The following is a 24535-nucleotide window of genomic DNA, read 5'->3' as shown; positions in this document are numbered from 1 at the left end:
AATATTTATGGTGTTGTTTCCAATTTGTTGATTCCAAAATGGCGGATATTCCTGTTTTGGCTTCTGAGCGCCGTTCTCATGTTAGGCTTTTTTTTAATCTGACACAGCGGTTGCCTTAAGGAGAAGTCTATCTTTAATTCTGTGAATAACACTTGTATCTTTTATCAATGTTTATTATGAGTATTTCTGCAAAATCACCGGATGTTTTGGAATCAAAATATTACTTGCACGTAAGGCGCCAGTGTAAAGAGAGATTTTTGGATATAAATATGCACATTATCAAACAAAACATGCATGTATTGTGTAACATGATGTTCTATGAGTGTCATCTGATGAAGATCATCAAAAGTTAGTGATTCATTTTATCTATATTTCTGCTTTTTGTGACTCCTGTCTTTGGCTGGAAAAATGGCTGTGTTTTTTCGACTTGGCTATGACCTAACATAATCATATGTTGTGCTTTTGCTGTAAAGCATTTTTGAAATTGGACACAATGGTTAGATTAACAAGATGTGTATTTTTCATTTGCTGTATTGGACTTGTTAATGTGTGAAATATTTTTGAATTTCGCTCGCTGCCTTTTCAGCGGAATGTTGTCGCCCTGCGCTAGAACAAATTCTTATTTATAATGACAGCCTAGAAACAGTGGGTTAAATGCGTTGTTCAGGGGCAGAACAACATATTTTTTACCTTGTCAGTTCAGGAATTTGATCTAGCAACCTTTCAGGTATTGGCCCAACGCTCTAACCACTAAGCTACCTGCTGCCTGTCTTTTTAGTTTGGATTTATATCCTACAATTTGTTTCCATTTGTCTTTGTTACTTCTTTTTGTTATTTATGAGTGTTATTTTTGTATATTTTTCAATTGAAATAGTTAAAAATGTTAGGATTATTTATTTGTGTTGTTCCACATGTCTGAATAAAAATTAGAGTTAGAGCAGAATGGTGCTTTTTTTTGGCAGGGGGAGGGGTGCTGAAAGGGGGAATTTGCCCAGGAAGCCATACAAGCTAGACCCGCCACTGCCAGGGACAATGTCATCACTCAGGACCTAGAGCTGCTGAGGATGATAGATGAAATGGTGGAAGGAAACTGTGAGGGCAGTGGTCTTGGTTATGTTGTCATGAATTCAATTTTTTCAATGGCCGTTGAGGTAAAGAGATCGGCAGAGGACGAGCCTGAGACGGATGAAGGTGCAGAGACAGAGGGACACACTCAGATCTTTTTACCAGATAATTTCCCCCAAAACCTCTATCCTTACATTTTAATTGGCTCTGTGCCATATATGAAATCATGCAAGTATATTATATGAGCTGGGTCTGTGAGGGCTCCACTAAGGACAGCAACAGGGACTGCTAATGGAGCTGGTTCTGTGAGGGCTTCACTAAGGACAGCAACAGGGACTGCTATAGGAGCTGGGTCTGTGAGGGCTCCACTAAGGACAGCAACAGGGACTGCTATAGGAGCTGGGTCTGTGAAGGCTCCACTAAGGACAGCAACAGGGACTGCTATAGGAGCTGGGTCTGTGAGGGCTCCACTAAGGACAGCAACAGGGACTGCTATAGGAGCTGGGTCTGTGAGGGCTCCACTAAGGACAGCAACAGGGACTGCTATAGGAGCTGGGTCTGTGAGGGCTCCACTAAGGGCAGCAAAAGGGATTATTACTATATGAGCTGCAGCAGGGACTCTGCCGGGAAGTTTTCTGATATGAGAGGAGGCCAGAGAGAACAGAGTGGAGTCACATTAACAAGGATCTACATGGAAGATAAACTGGGATTGAGGAATAAACATTACAAGCACAGACTCCGTTCAACATTCAATTTAATTACAAATTCAATGTGGAATAAACCAAACCAATGCAGCTGTTTTTATGTCAATATTACATCATTTCTGGGTAACAATTAAGTACCTTACTGTGATTGTTTGAATGAATTGACAAAAATGGCGAAGAATAGTTTCTCAAGCAATAATTTTTCTAGGACTGTCTGGGAGCAATCTAGCTGTTATTGGAAGATAGGTTTGGAACTCTTTTTCTTATTGGTTTATTGACAAATTTACTGCCTGGTGATGTCACCAGGTATTTAAAAACTCCCACCAAAATAAGTTGAAATGTCAGGCAGTTCTTTCAAACAGCTCTTACACTAGAAGGGCATTATCATGTTCACAATTTCACTATTATTCCAACCTCATACTGTGGAAATATTAATAAAATCAAGTTTCTGATTGCACAGGGCCTTGAAAATACTATTGATCAATGATCAAGATGTGCATGGCATCAAAGGGTGTGATTTGAGCAAACATTTATAAAATGGAGCAAATGCTTCCCATGACACTTTCAGAAACAGCACGTGGTTTCTATGATTTAATGTACTGTGTTCAACTAATGTTTTCCATGATATCAACATTACTTTGTATAAAATATTGTTTATTTAAAGTAATAATTTGTTTTTAACAAAGTAATTACAACAAAAAAATATGACCAATAATGGCTCCATTGGTTATGATAAGAGTAAAAGTAGCATTACTTTTCATAGAAATAGAAAAAAATACTCATATTCAAAATCAAAATGATACAAATCATATATTTAAGAGAGATTGAAATGTACTGCGGGGGGGATGGTCCAACTCAAGGTGTCATAAAAAATAAATGCCCCCACCTCACAAAGTATTTTTTTCACATGACCCTCCACTTGTACTCTGAAATTAATTGAACACCCTCCCCCTCATAGAATTAACTCAAAATGATGTTTACGACCACAAATAACAATAACTGTAGCGACTCTGTGTTTATAAACTTGGATATAAACTTCAACACTTCAGCATGTGTTTGTGGCACTGTCAATGCCATGCAGGGCTACAGGCCAGAAGTTTGAGGGTTTGCTGACCACCACAGACGAGCTCACTCTCCCTGCCTGTTTCATTACACTACGATCAGAGCCAGTTGAAGACCATGATTAGCTAGGAAGAAATCAGATTAGCTAGGGAGGAATCAGGTATTCAACATTTTGAAACCATATTTCTAATTATATCCAATATATGCAACACATTTTCAACCAACAGTTTTCTGTGCCAATGCACCACACAACCAATAAACAAAGCATACTGACTTTGAGAACTTCAACTTGAGTGGTCAAAGAAAACCCCCCGCGGGCCAAATTCGACCAGCAGGCCGCCAGTTGGGGAACCCTGATTTAAGGTGTCTTATAGCCAGGTTTCTATTCAATTGGCGACTGAGTTTAATGTGAATATTCTAACATTTTCATAACAATATGACTGACCTTCATGTCCTTTAGTAAAAAATAGGCGCTGGACAACATGACAGGGAAGATTTACATTTACCGGACATTTGAGAAATGTAATGGACATCCATATGCATTCAGATCCAACCTGGTACAGCCTAACATAATAATTGTCCATCTCACGGTTCAGTTGTCAGTTATTTGAACACTAAAAGTATCAGAGCATTGAATGCAAAGGCCTATTGGTTTATATGCCCACTGTATGATATGAATATTTTAATATTACCAGTCAAAAGTTTCTTTATTTGGACTATTTTATATATTAAAATATATTTTTTATAACAGTCTTGAAGGAGTTCCCACATATGCTGAGCACTTGTTGGCTGCTTTTCCTTCACTCTGCAGTCCATCTCATCCCAAACCATCTCAATTGGGTTGAGGTTGGGTGATTGTGGAGGCCATGTCATCTGATGCAGCACTCCATCACTCTCCTCACAGCCTGGAGGTGTGTTGGGTCATATGTGTAGGTATGTATGGCAGGACCAAATCGGAAAGATGGGTAGGAGCAAGCCCATGTAATGCTTTGTAGGTTAGCAGTAAAACCTTGAAACCAGACCTTGCCTTAACAGGAAGCCAGTGTAGAGAGTCTAGCACTGGAGTAATATGATACATTTTTGGGGGTTCCAGTCAAGATTCTAGCAGCCGTGTTTAGCACTAACTGAAGTTTATTTGGTGCTTTATCCAGGTAGCCGGAAAGTAGAGTATTGCAGTAGTCTAACCTAGAAGTGACAAAAGCATGGATACATTTTTCTGCATCATTTTTGGACAGAAAGTTTCAGATTTTTGCAATGTTACATAGATGGAAAAAAGCTGTCCTTGAAACAGTCTTGATATGTTCATCAAAAGAGAGATCAGGGTCCAGAGTAACGCAGAGGTCCTACAGAGTTTTATTTGAGACGACTGTACAACCATCAAGATGAATTGTCAGATTCAACAGAAGATCTCTTCATTTCCTGGGACTTAGAACAAGCATCTCTGTTTTGTCTGAGTTTAAAAGTAGAACATTTGCCGCCATCCACTTTCTTATGTCTGAAACACAGGCTTCCAAGGAGGGCAATTTTGGGGCTTCACCATGTTTCATCGAAATGTACAGCTGTGTGTCGTCCACATAGCAGTGAAAGTTAACATTGTTTCCGAATGACATCACCAAGAGGTAAAATATATAGTGAAAACAATAGTGGTCCTAAAACGGTGCCTTGAGGAACATGGAAATTCACAGTAGATTTGTCAGAGGACAAAACATCCACAGAGACAAACTGATAACTTTCCGACAGATAAGATCTAAACCAGGCCAGAACTTGTCCATGTAGACCAATTTGGGTTTCCAATCTCTCCAAAAGAATGTTGTATTCGATGGAATCATAAGCAGCACTAAGGTCTAGGAGCACGAGGACAGTTGTATAGTCTCGGTCTGATGCCATTAAAAGGTCATTTACCACCTTCTTCACAAGTGCAGTCTCAGTGCTATGATGGGGCCTAAAACCAGACTGAAGCGTTTCGTATACATTGTTTGTCTTCAGGAAGGCTGTGAGTTGGCTTTTTCAATTTTTTTTGAGAGGAATGGGAGATTCGATATAGGCCGATAGTTTTTTATATTTTTGAGGTCAAGGTTTGTCTTTTTCAAGTGAGGCTTTATTAAAAAACATCCGATAGATAGAGAGCTGTTTATTATGTTCAACATAGGAGGATCAAGCACAGGAAGCAGCTCTTTCAGTAGTTTAGTTGGAATAGGGTCCAGTATGCAGCTTGAAGGTTTAGAGGCCATGATTATTTTCATACAAGAGATATAGTATTAAAAAACTTGACTGTCTCAATTGATCCTAGGTCCTGGCAGAGTTGTGCAGACTCTCAGACAACTGAGATTTGGAGGAATACGCAGATCTAAAGAGGAGTCCGTAACTTGCTTTCTAATGATCATGATTTCTTTGTCAAAAAAGTTAATGAATTTATCACTGCTGAAGTGAAAGCCATCCTCTCTTGGGGAATTCTGCTTTTTAGTTAGCTTTGCTACAGTATCAGAAATACATTTTGGATTGTTCTTATTTTCCTCAATTAAGTTGGAAAAATAGGATGATTGAGCAGCAGTGAGGGCTCTTCGATACTGCATGGTACTGTCTTTCCAAGCTAGTCGGAAGACAGTTTGGTGTAACGCCATTTCCGTTCCAAATTTATGGAAGCTTCAGAGCTCGGGTTTTTTCTGTATTCCAGGGAGCTAGTTTCTTATGACAAATGTTTTTTGTTTTTAGGGGTGCGGCTGCATCTAAGGTATTACGCAAGGTTAAATTGAGTTCCTCAGTTAGGTGGTTTACTGATTTTTGTACTCTGACATCCTTGGGTACGTGGAGGGAGTCTGGAAAGGCATCTAGAAATTTTTGGGTTGTCCGAGAATTTATAGCATGGCTTTTGATGATCCTTGGTTGGGGTATGAGCGGATTATTTATTGCGATTGCAAATGTAATAAAATGGTGGTCCGATAGTCCAGGATTACGAGGAAAAATATTAAGATCCACAACATTTATTCCACGGGACAAAACTAGTTCCAGAGTATGACTGTGGCAGTGAGTAGGTCCGGAGACATGTTGGACAAAATCCACTGAGTCGATGATGGCTCCGAAAGCCTTTTGGAGTTGGTCTGTGGATTTTTCCATGTGAATATTAAAGTCACCAAAAATGTGAATATTATCTGACATGACTACAAGGTCCAATAGGAATTCAGGGAACTCAGTTAGAAATGCTGTATATGGCCCAGGAGGCCTGTAAACAGTAGCTATAAAAAGTGATTGAGTAGGCTGCATAGATTTCATGAGTAGAAGCTCAAAAGACAGAAACGTTGTTTAAAATGATTTTTTATTGAAAATTGCTATGGTAAATGTTAGCGACACCTCCGCGGGGGATACGGTCACCAGCGTAACCAGGAGGTGAGGCCTCATTTAACACAGTCAATTCATAAGGCTTAAGCCATGTTTCAGTCAGGCTGATCACATCAAGATTATGATCAGTGATTAGTTCATTGAGTATAACTTTCTTGGAAGTGAGGGATCTAACATTAAATAGCCCTATTTTGAGATGTGAGATATCACAATCTCTTTCAATAATGACAGGAATGGAAGAGGTCTTTATTCCAGTGAGATTGCTAAGGCGAACGCCGCACCTCCAACTAGGATGGAGTTGTCACTCCTCAGCAGGCCAGGTTTGATCCAAAGGACATATTTCCACTGGTCTAATGTCCATTGCTCGTGTTTCTTTGCCCAAGCAAGTCTCTTCTTATTATTGATGTCCTTTAGTAGTGGTTTCTTTGCAGCAATTCGACCACGAAGGCCTGATTCATGCAGTCTACTCTGAACAGTTGATGTTTGAGATGTGTCTGTTACTTGAACTCTGTGAATCATTTATTTTGGGCTGCAATTTCGGAGGCCGGTAACTCTAATGAGCCTCTGCAGCAGAGGTAACTCTGGGTCTATCTTTCCTGTGGTGGTCCTCATGAGTGCCAGTTTCATCATAGCGATTGATGGTTTTTGCGACTGCACATGAAGAAACTTTCAAAGTTCTTGAGAATTTCCGGATTGACTGACCTTCATTTCTTAAAGTAATGATGGACTGTCGTTTCTCTTTGCTTATTGGAGCTGTTCTTGCCATAATATGGACTTGATATTTTACCAAACAGGCCTATATTCTGTATACCACCCCTACCTTGTCACAACACAACTGACTGGCTCAAACACATTAGGAAGGAAAGAAATTCTACAAGTGAACAAGGCACACCTGTTGATTTAAATGCATTCCAGGTGACTACCTCATGAAGCTGGTTGAGAGAATGCCAAGAGTGTGCAAAGCTGTCATCAGGGCAACGGGTTTTCTTTAACACTTTTTTGGTTACTGCATGATTCCATATTCCACTATTGACTGGTACTTATATATATATATATATATATATGTGTGTAATACACTGCTCAAAAAAATAAAGGGAACACTAAAATAACACATCCTAGATCTGAATGAATGAAATATTCTTATTAAACACTTTCTTTACATAGTTGAATGTGCTGACAACAAAATCACACAAAAATTATCAATGGAAGTGTGTGTGGCCTCCACGTGCCTGTATGACCTCCCTACAACGCCTGGGCATGCTCCTGATGAGGTGGCGGATGGTCTCCTGAGGGATCTCCTCCCAGACCTGGACTAAAGCATCTGCCAACTCCTGGACAGTCTGTGGTGCAACGTGGTGTTGGTGGATGGAGCTAGACATGATGTCCCAGATGTGCTCAATTGGATTCAGGTCTGGGGAACGGGCGGGCCAGTCCATAGCATCAATGCCTTCCTCTTGCAGGAACTGCTGACACACTCCAGCCACATGAGGTCTAGCATTATGTTGCATTAGGAGGAACCCAGGGCCAACCGCACCAGCATATGGTCTCACACGGGTCTGAGGATCTCAGCACATGGAGGAGGGCTGTGCGGCCCCCCAAAGAAATGCCACCCCACACCATGACTTACCCACCGCCAAACCGGTCATGCTGGAGGATGTTCCAGGCAGCAGAACGTTCTCCACGGCGTCTCCAGACTGTCACGTCTGTCACATGTGCTCAGTGTGAACCTGCTTTCATTTGTGAAGAGCACAGGGCGCCAGTGGCGAATTTGCCAATCTTGGTGTTCTCTGGCAAATGAAAAACGTCCTGCATGGTGTTGGGCTGTATGCACAACCCCCACCTGTGGACGTCGGGCCCTCATACCACCCTCATGGAGTCTGTTTCTGACCTTTTGAGCAGACACATGCACATTTGTGGTCTGCTGGAGGTCATTTTGCAGGGCTCTGGCAGTGCTCCTCCTTGCACAAAGGTGGAGGTAGTGGTCCTGCTGCTGGGTTGTTGCCCTCCTACGGCCTCCTCCACGTCTCCTGGTAGCGCCTCCATGCTCTGGACACTACGCTGACAGACACAGCAAACCTTCTTGCCACAGCTCGCATTGATGTGCCATCCTGGATGAGCTGCACTACCTGAGCCACTTGTGTGGGTTGTAGACTCCGTCTCATGCTACCATTAGAGTGAAAGCACCGCCAGCATTCAAAAGTGACCAAAACATCAGCTAGGAAGCATAGGAACTGAGAAGTGGTCTGTGGTCACCACCTGCAGAACCACTCCTTTATTGGGGGTGTCTTGCTAATTGCCTATAATTTCCACCTGTTGTCTATTCCATTTGCACAACAGCATGTGAAATTTATTGTCAATCAGTGTTGCTTCCTAAGTGGACAGTTTGATTTCACAGAAGTGTGATTGACTTGGAGTTACATTGTGTTGTTTAAGTGTTCCCTTTATTTTTTTGAGCAGCTTGTGTGTGTGTGTGTGTATATATATATATATATTACACAACTTTGACAACCCTCCCCTATTTTGGACCACCCCTAGTAAATTTGGAACCGTCTCTTAATTAATTGAAGTTACTTGAACATTTTGCATTAATTACTTTCAAGTAAAGCAATTGAAAACATGTTTTATTTTTTTATTAAAATAGTTGAAAAACGCGTTTCATTTCAAGTAAGCATTTGGAAAATGTGTTTCGTTTCTTGTAAAAGAAATTAAAAACAAGTCCTGCAGGATTTGCAAGGCCGTGACAGAGTGAATGTTTATGGACATGGCAGACTCTGCCTAGTTACATGTGACAGCGTTAAACCCGTATTGATCATTCGCTACATTTCTATGCGCCCAAATCTATTTTATAGGAAACGATAAGGAAACACTTTATGGATTTGGTGCAGAAGAGCCTACCACTGCGTACACCAGCGGTTGCGGGTAACGTTGCTACCAACCATGGTAGGCCAAATCCTGGTATTATGGTTGTGTCTCAACCTGCCTACAGCAAACTCAGGTGAGAGTCTTTCCTTTGTTTGGTTAGACTTAAAGCCCTAAATCAAACGCCGTTTTGAAAGTAAAAATAACAACCATCCAACAACGCTATTTTCTTTTCAACTTGAATGTGATAATGTAGGTTGGAGTTCCGTGGTTATCGCCAAAACTGAGTGTCAGGATCTGCAGCCAGGGAAGGGTGATGATGAAAATATAAACAAAATAAACAAACGTAATCGTAGTTAATATGTGTTTTGTCGCAACTAGAGAGACAATATTTTCTTGGGAGGCAAAACCAATGAAGAGCGTACACAAAGCAGGCTACTTTAGACCGCTAAGGCAAGCACACTCATTGTTTAAAGAAGTGCACCTTTTGTTGTAGCTAAATCTCTTAACACTAGGCTACAATCACCTCCCCTGAATATCTTACTAAATTACCGGAACACAATATTACTCAGTTTAAAAGTCAATGTAACCTTTTTTTATATTCAGGGTCAGTATGGCGTATTGTGTCTCGTCCGTGATCTCGAAGTGACTTTCATTTATAACCTGCACCAGTACAGTCTGCCTGGATATAAGTGAGGATGTGTACAACGGGATTTTTCAGCCAATCATGTGTGTCCGATGTTTATTCATCTAGTTTCCTGGAAATTGGATTGTTTTGCATCGACTTCAGATTTTAAATAACTGCTAAAACTAGGCTATTTCTAATAGTTTCAAATATGATTGTTCATATTTGACCATTATTGGTATTCCCATGACATGCGCAGGTAAGTATTTTTTTCTCACTCAAATGGTACCTAAAATATTGTAATATATATATATATATATAGCCTACTCATTGATTTAAAAGAATTTGACCTATAAATAGGATACCAAGGTATGTGCAATACGCCTAGAACTGTAGTCTAATAGACACTTAAATTAATAGTATTTAATCATTGATTCTTGAACACATGCCTCGTAAGTACAACTGCCTTACCCCATTAGACTATACCTAAATAAATGTAAAGTTGTCCTCCATTGTTTCCATTTGTTTTTGTAAACACAAAAATGTTCAAGGTCAAGTTTTATTTGTCACATGACACGTCTAACTAGCAAGCCCTTCCCAACAGAAGGAGTATTCAATATCAAACAAAGTATAATAGGAAAATGAACATAAAAACATGAGATAAATAGAAGAGGCAGCTACAAGGTCAATGCCAGTACCAAATTAACAATGTGCAGGGATACTGGAGTAGTGAGGTAAATATGTACATGTAGGCAGGGATTGGGAGAAAGTGACTTGTAGCATGATAAATAATATTATAATAAACAGTATGGCAGCAGTATCAGTAGTGTGAGTGATTGTGTGTAAGAGAGTCAGTCAATGTATACCTGATCAAATCAGGTTATTTGTCACATGCGCCGAATACAACAGGTATAGATAGACCTTACTTACTTACAAGCCCTTAACCAAAAATGCAGTTTTAAGAAAAATATGCGTTCAGTAAAAAATGAATAAGTAAAAATATAAATTAAAGTAACAAATATTTAAAGAGCAGCAGTCAAATAACAATAGCAAGGCTATATACATGGGGTACCGGTACAGGGTCAATGTACAATGTGCGGGGACACCGGTTAGTCAAGGTAATTGAGGTAATATGTACATGTAGGTAGAGTTAAAGTGACTATGCATAGATAATAAACAGAGAGTAGCAGCAGCATAAAAGAGGAGGCATGCAAATAGTCTGGGTAGCCATTTGATTAGCTGTTCAAGAGTCTTATGGCTTGGGGGTAGAAGCTGTTGAGAAGCCTTTTGGACCTTTTGGATATCAATGTCCCAGGTTTTAACAGTTGACCAGGTAGGTCATAAATGGCCTGTTCACTGTTATGCTACTAGTGCTACCATGAGTATTATACTGTTATGCTACTAGTGCTACCATGATTATTATACTGTTATGTTACTAGTGCTACCACGATTTCAGTAAGTAATTGTGTGTGTTTATGTAACAGTATTGCTTCCGTTTCCATCCATTAATTCATACCTGTGCTTGTTTTTTTCTTCTTTCTAGCTACCCATTCCCTGAAGTATTTCTACACAGCGCTCCCACTGGCCTTCCAGAGTTCAGCGCTGTTACTTATCTGGATGAGGAACCAATTTATTTCTATGACAGTTCTACAAAGGAAGTGGTAGCTCGACAGGAGTGGGTAAAAGAAGCCGTGGATCCAGACTTCTGGAGAAGAAATACACAAATTCTTAAGGAGACTGAGAAGGTGTTAAAAAACAACATAGCCACTGCAAGAGATCGCTTCAACCAGACAAGTTAGTAGGCCGTCATCAGAGCATGTTTTGATAGATGGCTAACCGTAAACACTCATTGAATATTGAAGGATCGATGTTACTATGTTGTTCCCTTTTAGGTGCCCGTACATTGCAGGTAATGTACAGCTGTGAGTGGGTTGAGGAAACTGGTGCTACAGAGGGACATGAACAGTATGGATATGGAGGAGAGGACTTCCTGTTATTTGATCTGAAGAATGAAAGATGGATTGCACCTGTTCGGCAGGGACACATCACCAAAATAAAGTGGGACGCTAATGTTCCTAAACTTGAAGCCAAAGTTCACTATCTAACCCACACATGTAATGAATGGCTGAACAAATATGTTTCCAATCGGAGACGCATGCTGCAGAGGACAGGTATTGTTGTTATTGTTACGACTTAGTTTGTTTTTACACAATTTTAGTAGGTTTACTATTTCCATGTCTTGGAGATTCTAATTACATGTATAAATACAGTTAGATCTTTCAAACAAACTTGTCCAGTAGCCTTCCTCTGGATTAGTGTACAGCCAGATAATGTCATCTGAAGAACAAAATAACACTATAGAGATGTATGTATTTGATCAATATCCTGATGTTTGTATATTTGCTTTCCACAGCCCCACCACAGGTAACTTTGTTTCAGAAAGAACCCTCCAATCCTGTGACCTGCCATGCAACAGGCTTCTATCCGAACGCAATCATGATATTTTGGAGAAGAGATGGGGTAGACGTCCATGGTGATGTGGTGCATGAAGAGACCCTGCCTAACGGGGATGGGACGTATCAGAAGAGAACCCATCTCACTGTGTCCCCTGAAGACCTACAGAAGCACGACTACAAATGCACTGTCAAACACAGTGGCAATGAGGTGGTTCTGTCTGCTAACAGGGACAGCATTCGTAGCAACAGCAGGAATACTCAGGGTTAGTAGTACTCCTATTATCTAAGTCAGTTCTCAAGGACCCTGGGAATTCAGGATTTTGTTTCTAAATATTACATCTAAATGTTATGTTCTAGACTTCTATATGTTATTAATCTATTAGCAAACCAGTTGTATATGGCAGCCTCTTTTCAAACGTGCATTCTTATTGGCCACTGTGAAAAGTGATGTTGTCATCCTCTGCCCCTAGAGTCTGATCAGTTTTAATCACAATTAACACAAAACTTGATTAATTGTCTCATCAATGTCTTCACTAATAGTGTGTGTGTCATGAAATCAAATGTATTCACATTGAGCAATTCTTCTTTGATCTCAGGGGTCTCCATCATCATCACTATCAATATGGTCTTGATGTTGGTCATATTGGCCTTCATGGTTACTGGTACGTCAAGCCCTCTTCACCACTATAGACACCAGCAGACACACAAATGTGGCAACAACTTAAAACGTCCAGTGCATCAGTACATTTGAATGTCAATAATACACAACACCATAGTGTTACATGTATTTTGTTTTGTCATTGAAATGATTGAAACAGATTGATATGATTTAGATTACCAATGATGATGAGAGAAGGTATTAACTAATTGCCACATATTTTTCTCCTATTATCCAAGTGCTTGTCTTAAAGAGAAGGAGGGACTGCAAAGGAAAAGGTAAGTTCCCACCTCTTCTTTTAAGCACTATGTTCCTGTTGATAATAGTGCAAAATGAGGGGTTTGAAACTACTTTACTCAATTGCTGCAGTGTCTACTAAACAATACAGTGATCATTATATTGAATTTAACAAATATTCTGACATTTAACTCTTAGTTTATTGGAATAACATTCATTTTCAGTCTTACACAGGGAAAGGTTAGTCAGTTTTGAAATTCTGAAGCTATAATAGTGTTAATCTTTCCACTATCCTTCTAGAACCAACAACTGGAAAGGAAAAACAATGTCCAAGTGAGTACTGAACTGTGTTGTGCTGTATGAAATAGACGAGTGAATCCTTTACGAAGGATTTCATATCAGTCAGTAACCTACTCAACTATACTCAACTTTCCTTACTGAAAAGGTGGAAGTTATTGTGAAATGTTTCTTTTTCCCCAATTCTCAGTAAGTCACCTGGAGAAGAATGTTCTTCTGCTCAACAATTGTGAGTATTCAGATTTCTATTTTACTCAAATATGACCTTTCGGCAGTTAAGAAATTCAGTCTGGTAGTTGTTTCCCTTTTCATTAAGTGTATAATTTGAGGAGTTTGAACATTAAAGAGCTTTGCAAAATGTATGTAAATAATCCGTCAAGGCATTTCCTCCAATACTGATTGAAATAAAAAATATATTTATTTCCCCCTAGCAAAACCTGCTGAAATGGAGAAATCAAAATGTGAGTACTGCCAGGCAGAGTTATTGTCAGTGATAATACCTTTTATATTGATAAGTGCCCCCCCCCCCACTCACTTGTATGTCTTCAATATACTTTCCGTACTGAAACCTGGGAAATTGAAGCAGGGAAGTACAGACTTAGCAATATGACATCACCATACACGGTGAGGAGCCTAGATGGTCTGTGGTGGGGAGACTTCATAAGTCACCCAACTATTCTGGTGATGTCCTATCATTAAGTCTTCCATTAATGCATTCTTGTTTAAATGTCCCCGATGTCAGTAGGGAAAGTAGAAACCTATGTGATTTTCACAGTTTAATGTTGACATGTTAAAATAAGAAATATGCTGCTTTTCAGTGAGCCATTCAGCTGATACTCTCCAGTGCCCGACTCAAGATACGACAGGTAAGAATAATTATTCCTGTATTTGTATAGCTTCATAGTTGGAGTTGAAAACAGGTTCTTCAATGAACAATCTGAAACCAGTCAATGAATGCAAAGGAATCTAAAGGTCACTTTAAATGCACCAATGACTTGATGCAGACTCCCCTTCAAGGTATTTTGTGGACCTGAAGACACTGTAGAGTTTTGAGTTTATTAGTCATCCAGACCTCTTATAGGTTCTTAAAAATAGTCTGGATGGTGGCCTCCCCCATAAATTATTTTCAGTTTGTTGTTTATTTATCCACACATCACATGTACAAATGTAGCTCTGTTATTTTTATTTTACCGTTGTTTTACCAGGTAAGTTGACTGAGAACACGTTCTCATTTACAGCAATGACCTGGGGAATAGTTACAGGGGAGAGGAGGGGGATGAATGAGCCAATTGTAAGATGGGGATGATTAGGTGACTGTGATGGAATTTATCCAGGACACCGGGGTTAACACCCCTACTCTTACGATAAGTGCCATGGGATCTTTAATGACCTCAGAGTAGGACACCCATTAAACGTCCCATCCGAAATACGGCACCCTACTTTATTTTATTTATTTTATTTCACCTTTATTTAACCAGGTAGGCTAGTTGAGAACAGGTTCTCATTTACAACTGCGACCTGGCCAAGATAAAGCATAGCAGTGTGAGCAGACAACACAGAGTTACACATGGAATAAACAAATTAACAAGTCAATAACACAGTAGAAAACAAAGGGGGAGTCTATATACAATGTACAATGTGTGCAAAAGGCATGAGGAGGTAGACGAATAGTTACAATTTTGCAGATTAACACTGGAGTGATATATGATCGGATGGTCATGTACAGGTAGAGATATTGGTGTGCAAAAGAGCAGAAAAGTAAATAAATAAAAACAGTATGGGGATGAGGTAGGTGAAAATGGGTGGGCTATTTACCAATAGACTATGTACAGCTGCAGCGATCGGTTAGCTGCTCAGATAGCTGATGTTTGAAACTACACAGGGCAGTGTCCCCAATCACTGCCCTGGGGCATGTTAGTTGCTTGTGCATGGCGGTTGCAATGCCAGGGTTGTGGGTTTGATTCCCATGGGGGAGTAGTAGGAAGAAATTATGAAAATGAATGCAGTCACTACTGTTAGTCGATCTGGATAAGAGTGTCTGCTAAAGGACTAAAATGTGAAGCATAATCATGGAGGGTGAGGGAGATAAAAATCAGATAGCTTGTGGGGGGGGGGATCTTACTCAAATGCACACAATACTGTGAATTTTGTCTATAGATTATGTTCATTTACAGGATATGCTGTTTACATGCTATGAAAAATATCCAACTAATATTGTAGTGCAATCCATTGAAGTAATTAATCTTCTGCTGTTTTAAGGTGAATTTTGTTCAGGAAAGTTCAGGATGAATGTTTTCATATTTAAGGTTCCGACAGAATCAGAACACTTTCCTCAAGCTCTTCTGGCGGCTCTGATGACTCTGAAGACTCTACGTAAGTATCCATTATATTGTGATCCTTTTATTGAATAAAATCTGCATGTAAAGTAAATGTTTTGAATCCTGTGTGACAGATGAACTTGTGCATTGATTTTGTACATGGATATAACTTTCGAAGTGCTGTGCTTTGTTCTCTGATTTCATTAAAAAACATTTTTTTTTATCTATGCTTTCCCCCTAGAACTCCTCTTGTCAAGAAACGTAAGTTGGGATCTGTTTAACATCTTATTTGCTGTATGTTCTTGAATAGTTTTAATAGTTTTTAATTACACAAATCTGCTTTAATAACATATCTGCTAATAGTGCTGATAGTATATTCTCTTTCCTATGTTTTTAGTCTAGGTCGACTGCAGTTGGAGGGCTGTCTTTTTTGTATCGGGACTCTGGAGTAACTCCCTGGCTATTTTAATTGAATGTTCAAATTTAACTTTGTGTGTTGTAGTGTACAACTTCAACTATAACGAATATATGCTCTATTGATCCTCACTTGTTAAGGATATGGTTGCATATGGCTCAGGTTAATGTATCTAGCCTTCCTAACAAAATACATGAGCTTTTTAATTTGGTCAACATAAATAATATTCATATTTTGGCTTTGAGCGAAACACATTTAGATACATCTGTAAATGAACATTCATGCATATAATTTACTGAGAAGAGACAGGAATAGGAATGGTGGGGGTGTAGCACTGTATATTAGATTTGCGTCAATTCGAATCTGGTATCAGGATAAATATGACAATGAGTCACCGATTGTATACTATGTATTTTTTATTAGCTAAGCAATAAGTGGTAAATGCAATTTTTGTATATACGGGCTCTGTCCCACCTCGCAGGGCAAACAGAGAACTGACTTGTTCCTGACAAAGATATTATAATATACCCTGATGACAGTAGTAGTTCCGGCTTCCGAGCCGGCCTGTCAGAGTAGAGACTGGGCGTGGTTTAAACTTGCTCAGCCTATTGCAGGCGCTCAGGCGGGTCCCCGCCTCTTGGCGCTTCTGTTGATAGATGTAACTGTTGCTGTGAAGAACATCCATGCGCTCATGCTCGATACCGTTATCTCGCACCTGGCTCCTGTTATCTTACAAAAGACCGCTTGTTCTCGCGACACCCCGCTCTGAATGTGCTCCCCCCCAACTCATTGAACAGTACCTGTCTTCTGTATTTTTCCATCGTGAGAAAGGCCCATGGCCTTGAAACTGTTAACAATGTTTCAAGTCAGCTATGTTGCAAAACACATACATACATCCACACAAGCCAACAGCAGATAATATTCAATCACATATATGGTAACGGGCTATAGTGCATAACACAGAAACCTCATATTATTCAGAATCATATACCTTTTAAGAGGAGGGATGACCTTAATGTATGTCAAGTAGAGGCACTATGGGCTCAGGTACATCTGCCTCACCAGGCAGCCATATTGGTAGGATGTGTGTATAGACCTCCTAGCTCTAAGGTGTCCTATCTGGATGACTTATGTACTGGGTTTGACCAGGCCACAGATAGCAACAAATATGTATTTATCTTGGATGATTTTAATATAAATTGGAAGGATCACAATAATTTGAATAGAACAATTGATGAGATATGCTAAGAACTGTGGTTTGAAACAAATGGTTAATGATACTACTAGATCATCAATTAAGTTGAGTCATCGTTCAGACACATGCATTGATCTGATTTTCTGTAATATACCATTGCGATGCTTAAAAGCCAGATCAATGCCAGTGGGCTAGACCGACCATAATATTGTGGACATAACCATAAACACTAAGATTCCAAAGAAACCCCCTAGGATTGTGGTTACGAGAAATTTTAAAACATTTAATCATGAGTTATTTCTGAATGATTTGGCTGCTGTACCCTGGGAGTTGATTTATTTAGAGGATGATTTAAATCACACTACAGAATGTTTTATTGATTTGCTCACTGAGGTAATGGACCATCATGTCCCTATAAGAAAGAGTACAGTTGGTGCTTGTCCATCTCCATGGATTGATGCCAGGTCACAATTGTAAATGAGAACTTGTTCTCAACTTGCCTACCTGGTTAAAATAAAGGTGAATTTTTTAAAATTATGAACTGGGTGAGGCTCGCAAAAAAATATGGCAAAAATCTTAGCAGCCAAGTCAAAATTAGAAATTGATGAACAGAATCATAGAACATTACGTAATTATGCAATTAAATTGAATCGAAAGGAAAAAAGTTATTTTACAACAATGCTTTTATTGATTATAAATATTATTCCAAAAAGGTATCACAGTTAAGGGCTTACTTGGTACATCTATTTCATCATGCCCATCTAGTGTGGAGGTTGACGGGAGAATAATAACAAAACCAGTTGATATTGCCAATCATTTCGCAGATTTTTTTACAAAGAAAATTAATTTACTGAGCAACAATGTAAACACACATTATTCCAAACAAGCTATTGTCCAATGGATTGATGATCATATTATGATCAACAAGATCTGCTCTTTTAGTCTACAAATGGTGTCAGTGGAGGAGGTGTTAAACCTACTGAAGTCATTACCTGATGGTAAATCTACAGGTAATGGTCTTATGGACAATTTTTTGCTTCGCTGTGCTGCTCCCCAGATTGCAGTTCCACTGAGATACATATTTAATTGGTCACTGGAAAAGGGGATGTTTGCAAATGTATTGAAGCATGCAAAACTGTGTCCTATTCCTAAAGACAGCAAAGAACCCATTACTCCTGCCAATAGTCAACCAATTAGTCTACTCACTACACTCAGTAAGATATTGGAGGGTATTGTGAGTAGACAAATATGGGAGCACATGGAAAAGAATGATCTGATTACAACCAATCGGCATGCTTATCGCAAAAACCAATCCACTACCACTGCATTGGTTGACATTACTGACCAGTGGCTCAATGCTATGGATAATGGCAAGTTTGTGGGTGTGGGTGTACTATTTTTAGATTTCAGTGCAGCATTTGATTTAGTGGATCATGAAATCATTTTGACAAAATTAATGCATTATGGTTTTAAGGAGGTAGCATTGAATTGGGTACAGTCATATCTAACTGACAGGAAACAGTCCACCTATATCAATGGTTCATTTTCTTCCCCTCATGTGTTAAACTGTGGAATACCGCAGGGCAGCTGCCTTGGGCCACTTCTTTATTTAATATATACTAACGACCTTCCCTATGCCTTAGCTGAAACTCAAGCTACCATATTTGCTGATGATACTACAATTTATGCAGCAAGACAATCGGTTCAACAGGTACAGCAAGCTTTACAAGGAGATTTGGAGAATATTAGGGAGTGGGTTTGCCGAAACAAACTTGTTTTAAACACCAAGAAAACCATAGTTATGTTGGTCTGTTCCACGAGGAAAAGGCCAAAACAGCATGGGATATAATTAAGTATGGGAGGAGTACAAATTGAAGAAGTGGCAGAAACTAAACTATTGGGAATGGAGCTAGACAACTATTTATCATGGTCGTCTCAAATAACTAATCTATGTAAAAAAAAACAGCATGCATAATCAGAAGGATAGATAAATATTTACCAGGAACAATTCTTCAGCAAATAACACAAGCATTAATTGAGAGTCAGGTGAACTACGGTTCTGTGGTCTGGGGACCCAATTTTTCAGTTTTTGATTTGTTAAAAAAGTTTGAAATATCCAATATCCAATAAATGTTGTTCCACTTCATGATTGTGTCCCACTTGTTGTTGATTCTTCACAAAAAAATACAGTTTTATACCTTTATGTTTGAAGCCTGAAATGTGGCAAAAGGTCGCAAAGTTCAAGGGGGCCGAATACTTTCGCAAGGCACTGTATCTCAAGGCCATCAGACTGTTAAACAGCCACCACTAACATTGAGTGGCTGCTGCCAACACACTGACAATGACACGGACTCAACTCCAGCCACTTTAATAATGGGAATTGATGGGAAATGATGTAAATATATAAACAATGCTACCTTATATGTTACTTACCCTACATTATTCATCTCATATGCATACGTATATACTGTACTCTATATCATCGACTGCATCCTTATGTAATACATGTATCACTAGCCACTTTAACTATGCCACTTTGTTTACATACTCATCTCATATGTATATACTGTACTCTATCAGCTACTGTATCTTGCCTATGCTGCCTATGCCTATGCTGCTCTGTACCATCACTCATTCATATATCCTTATGTACATATTCTTTATCCCCTTACACTGTATAAGACAGTAGTTTTGGAATTGTTAGTTAGATTACTTGTTGGTTATTACTGCATTGTCGGAACTAGAAGCACAAGCATTTCGCTACACTCGCATTAACATCTGCTAACCATGTGTATGTGTGACAAATAAAATTTGATTTGGTATTCAGACCCCTTCACTTTTTCCACATACTGTACAGCCTTATTCTAAAATGGATTAAAATGTTACCTTTCCTCATCAATCTACTCACTATACCCCATGACACAGCATAAATAGGTTTGAAAAATCACCTTTACATACAGTACCCGTCCCAAAAAATTTGGACACCTACTCATTCTCGGGTTTTTCTTTATGTTGACTATTTTCTACATTGTAGAATAATAGTGAAGACATCAAAACTATGAAATAACACATATGGAATCATGTAGTAACCAAAAAAGTATTAAACCAATTAAAATAGATTTTATATTTGAGATTCTTCAAAGTAGCCACCCGTTCATTGCCTTGATGACAGATTTGCACACTCATCATCCATTTCAGAATGGTGGAGGCCACGGTGTTCTTGGGAACCTCCAATGCTGCAGAAATGTTTGGTACCCTTCCCCAGATCTGTGCCTCGACACAATCCTTTCTCGGAGCTCTACGGACAATTCCTTCGTCCTCATGGCTTGGTTTTTGCTCTGACATGCACTGTCAACTGTGGCGCCTTGTATAGACAGGTGTGTGCTTTTCCAAATCATGTCCAATCAATTGAATTTGCCACAGGTGGACTCCAAGTTGTAGAAACATCTAATGGATGATCAATGGAAACAGGATGCACCTGAGCTCAGTTTCGAGTCTCACAGCAAAGGGTCTGAATACTTATGTAAATAAGTATTTTTTTGCAAACATTTCTAAAAACCTGTTTTCACTTTGTCATTATGGGGTATTGTGTGTAGATTGATGAGGGGGGAGAAAATGTAATTCATTTTACAATAAGGCTGTAACATAACAAAATGTGGAAAAAGTCAAGGGGTCTGAATACTTTCCGAATGCACTGCACGTATAATGCAAATGGAGTCAACACAAGAGTTCGATAAGCAGTAGTGTTTTAAAACAAGTGAAATGACGCAGAACTTTTACATACCTGTATTTCTCAAAACCATTGCTGTTTGTTTACACTTTTTTTAAATCATATTGTTAATAGGCCACATCAATCATATTAAATATATCAAACATTTTAATAGTAAAAAAAGAAAGGGGAAAGAAACCAAGTTGATTCTGAAACCACATGTGTATCACATTTCAACTTAAAACACAATAAATTACAATAATGGTAATAACAAAAATAATGACGATAATTATTGTAACAACTACAAGGAAATCTCTTTTCAGCATCTCCATGATGAAATAATTATATTTAGCACTACTGCCCAAATGATTTAATATTTACAGAAAACATGGTATCCTTCCAGAAGAGATCATTTGGTTTTCAGATTTGTCAGTGAACTGTCATTCGATCAACATCATAAGACTGGAATAGTTGCTGGCAATGTTTAGATTCTGACGATATACAGTACTTCCCATCTCATCAAGATGGTATCTTGTAATGTATGTTAGAGGAATGAATCACAAATGAATAAATACTGAATTCAAAGCAGCCTTCAGCTAGTTCAGAGTCAGTTGACCTTAGTATTGGACAAACTCTCACAGAGGTACAAGATGTCAACGACAACAACAAAATGATAATTCAAGTGAACAAAAATATGACAATTGTACAGAAGTGTGAGGACATCAACCGATCACCTGAAATATAATACCGCAAAAAAATAGAACAAAAAGACAATTGTTACAGATTTCCCAACCTCAAATATTAAAACGTAAAAGAAGGTCCATCTCTGTATCATTTTTTGGGGGATCTAAATAACCCTAGTTTCCCTGACCGACTACCGTATCTGCATCACTGAGTGCTTGAAATAAAGTGCAGGATATTCTAGACCTGTTTTTTCCTTTACATTACTTAATGTTCTAAAACAATTCATTAATGTTCCCCAATAGAGGAAACTCATGAGCACTGGACGTTGCATTTGAAGGTTCCATTCCTGTTGTATGACAACTCATGACACCGATCATGATGTCATGTGTCACAACAAATCATAAATGTGATGGTGCCGTAAGCATCTATACATGCAGGGTTAGGTGGTGTCTCCATGACTACCAATGACCATGTTGTACTTCCACCAGGACTAAAAATATATTTTTACATAAATAAACAGAAACAACAATTCTAAGACGAGTTATTTTAAAAACAGAATAAAACTCAACTTTAGCGCTCCGACGTCATATTGTAAACAAAGGACTCAAATGATAATTATGTTATAATGAAACATCAAACCCAACCAAACAAAAGTACCAAAAATATTTAGGCCTAAGTGTTGCTTTTGTTGTCAACTAGAGTAACAAGCTGGTCCAGTGGTAGGGTGGGTGGGTGGGACCCTCCAGTCAGTTAGTGTCCCCTGGAGGTCCCCAGTCAGAGGTAAAAGCCTGAGGTCTGGAGAGTGTCAGGGCAGGGGAGTTGGCGGCCGTTAGAGGGCACCACTCCTATTGGGCAGAACACAGCCTCCTGAGTAGATCCCGTTAAGAATGCAGCCATTTTCCATCTGAGAACAGAGGAAGAAGACATGGAGACAATGAAGGGAACCTGCCTTTCAACTTGTGAATGGTATGACGTTGATGGTTGACTACCAGCAGCAGATTGACACCTGAAATACAAATGACTGCATTGTCAGCAATATTGGCAATTTAACTTCTTGGTGACAGGGGGCAGTATTTTCACGTCCGGATGAAATGCATGCCAAATTCAACTGCCTGCTACTCATCCCCAGAAGATAAGATATGCATATTATTAGTGGATTTGGATAGAAAACACTCTGAAGTTTCTAAAACTGTTTGAATCATGTCTGTGAGTATAAGAGAACTTATTTAGCAGGCGAAACCCAGAGGACAAACCATTCAGATTTTGTTTTGAGGTCACTCTTTTCAATGGGTTTTCATTGGGAATCCAGCTTTCTAAGGGACCTTCTTGCAGTTCCTATCGCTTCCACTGGATGTCAACAGTCTTTAGAAATTGGTTGAGGTTATTCCTTTGTATAATGAAGAATTACGGCCATCTTGAATTAGGGTCACTTGTAGTGTACTGTTAGATAGAGGCGCGTGACCAAAAAGCATGCTTCAGTTTGTTTTCTTCCTGTATTGAACACAGATCATCCCATCTTCAATTGTATCGATTATTTACGTTAAAAAATACCTAGAGTTGTATTACAAAAGTAGTTTGAAATGTTTTGGCAAAGTTTACAGGTAACTTTTGAGATATTTTGTAGTCACGTTGCGCAAGTTGGAACCGTGTTTTTCAGGACCAAACACGCCAAATAAATGGACATTTTGGATATATATCGACGGAATTAATCGAACAAAAGGACCATTTGTGATGTTTATGGGACATATTGGAGTGCCAACAAAAGAAGCTCGTCAAAGGTAAGGCATTAATTATATTTTTATTTTTGCGTTTTGTGTCGCGCCTGCAGGGTTGAAATATGGTTTCTCTCTTTGTTTACGGAGGTGCTATCCTCAGATAATAGCATCGTTTGCATTCGCCGAAAAGCCTTTTTGAAATCTGACATGTTGGCTGGATTCACATTATGTGTAGATTTAATTTGCTATCTTGCATGTGTGATTTAATGAAAGTTCGATTTTTATAGTAATTTATTTGAATTTGGCGCACTGCATTTTCCCTGGCTTTTGGCCAGGTGGGACGCTAGCCCACATATCCCAGAGAGGTCAATAAAGAGCTGTTGAAAGATACATTCTCAATATCAAACATCATCAATCTAAAAAAATAATTTAAACTTACGCTTATTCATTTTGTGATTTGCAGTATTAATTATTGAAGTTATTTGTGAAAGAATGGTGATTGTAATTTATCTAAACACATTGCGGCCCTGAATAGCACCTCCTGTCCTGGTGTGAACTATGGAAACTTACTGTCTCTACAGAACTCTTTGTCTTAAATTTACAATCAAATGCTTGTCAGTTCCCTTTAAATAGTGGCCATTAATTACATGCTACTCTTAGAAAAAAAAGGGTTCCAAAAGGGTTCTTCAGCTGTCCCCATAGGACCACTCTTTTTGATTCCAGGTAGAACCCTTTTGAGTTCCATGGAACCCAAAAAGGTTCTACCTGGAACCAAAAACAGTTCTAACTTGAACCAAAAATGGTTTTTCAAAGGGTTATCCATATGGGGACAGTCAAAGAACCCTTTAAAGGTTCTAGATAGCAACTGTTTTCTAAGAGTGTACTGACCCTGAACAGACAGAACAAGTGCCACAAAAGGGGTGCAAAAATTACATTTTTTTATTTTTATTGTTCAATAATCATGAGGGGAGGAATAATTATGTTATTGTTGACAGGAGGAGGAGGAGTGAAAGTAGGAATCAGTCAAGGAACAGTTAGCACCAGATGTCACTGTCGAAGTTACAGGGCTTCTACTGTGTGTTGTGTCTTACTGTATGAGTGGCCATTTATATAAACTCCATTTTGTTCACTGCAGACACTGTCCAGCTTGCAAGGCCTCGGAGGCCCTCTGTTAGGGACCATTGTCCCAGCTTTGTTGTA

At 39.0% G+C, this 24535-nt stretch overlaps 2 protein-coding genes across 2 annotated transcripts in view; one reads left to right on the top strand and one right to left on the bottom strand.

Moving 5' to 3' along the window:
- Positions 1 to 9021: 9021 nt before the first annotated feature.
- On the top strand, positions 9022 to 19148 carry LOC112234362 (major histocompatibility complex class I-related gene protein). The gene is given in 14 exon segments (XM_042306691.1): positions 9022 to 9162; positions 11195 to 11230; positions 11233 to 11445; positions 11544 to 11822; positions 12065 to 12370; positions 12704 to 12769; positions 13005 to 13043; positions 13303 to 13335; positions 13490 to 13528; positions 13731 to 13760; positions 14118 to 14165; positions 15606 to 15672; positions 15859 to 15878; positions 16015 to 19148. Coding segments are annotated over 14 exon segments (1239 nt in total). The 5' UTR covers positions 9022 to 9104; the 3' UTR covers positions 16020 to 19148.
- Positions 19149 to 20824: 1676 nt separating this feature from the next.
- The window catches only part of LOC112234325 (aryl hydrocarbon receptor-like), a 55946-nt gene continuing 52235 nt past the window's right edge, over positions 20825 to 24535 (bottom strand). The window contains exon 11 of the mRNA XM_042306791.1: positions 20825 to 22524. Coding sequence (XP_042162725.1) covers positions 22450 to 22524 — 75 coding nt within the window. The 3' untranslated portion in view covers positions 20825 to 22449. The remainder of the gene's footprint in view (positions 22525 to 24535) is intronic.

The sequence above is a fragment of the Oncorhynchus tshawytscha genome, linkage group LG26 (genome assembly GCF_018296145.1).
Source record: "Oncorhynchus tshawytscha isolate Ot180627B linkage group LG26, Otsh_v2.0, whole genome shotgun sequence".
In the NCBI taxonomy this organism is placed as follows: Eukaryota; Metazoa; Chordata; class Actinopteri; order Salmoniformes; family Salmonidae; genus Oncorhynchus; species Oncorhynchus tshawytscha.
Note: the sequence above shows the minus strand (reverse complement) of the source record. Positions and strands in the feature narration are given on the sequence as shown.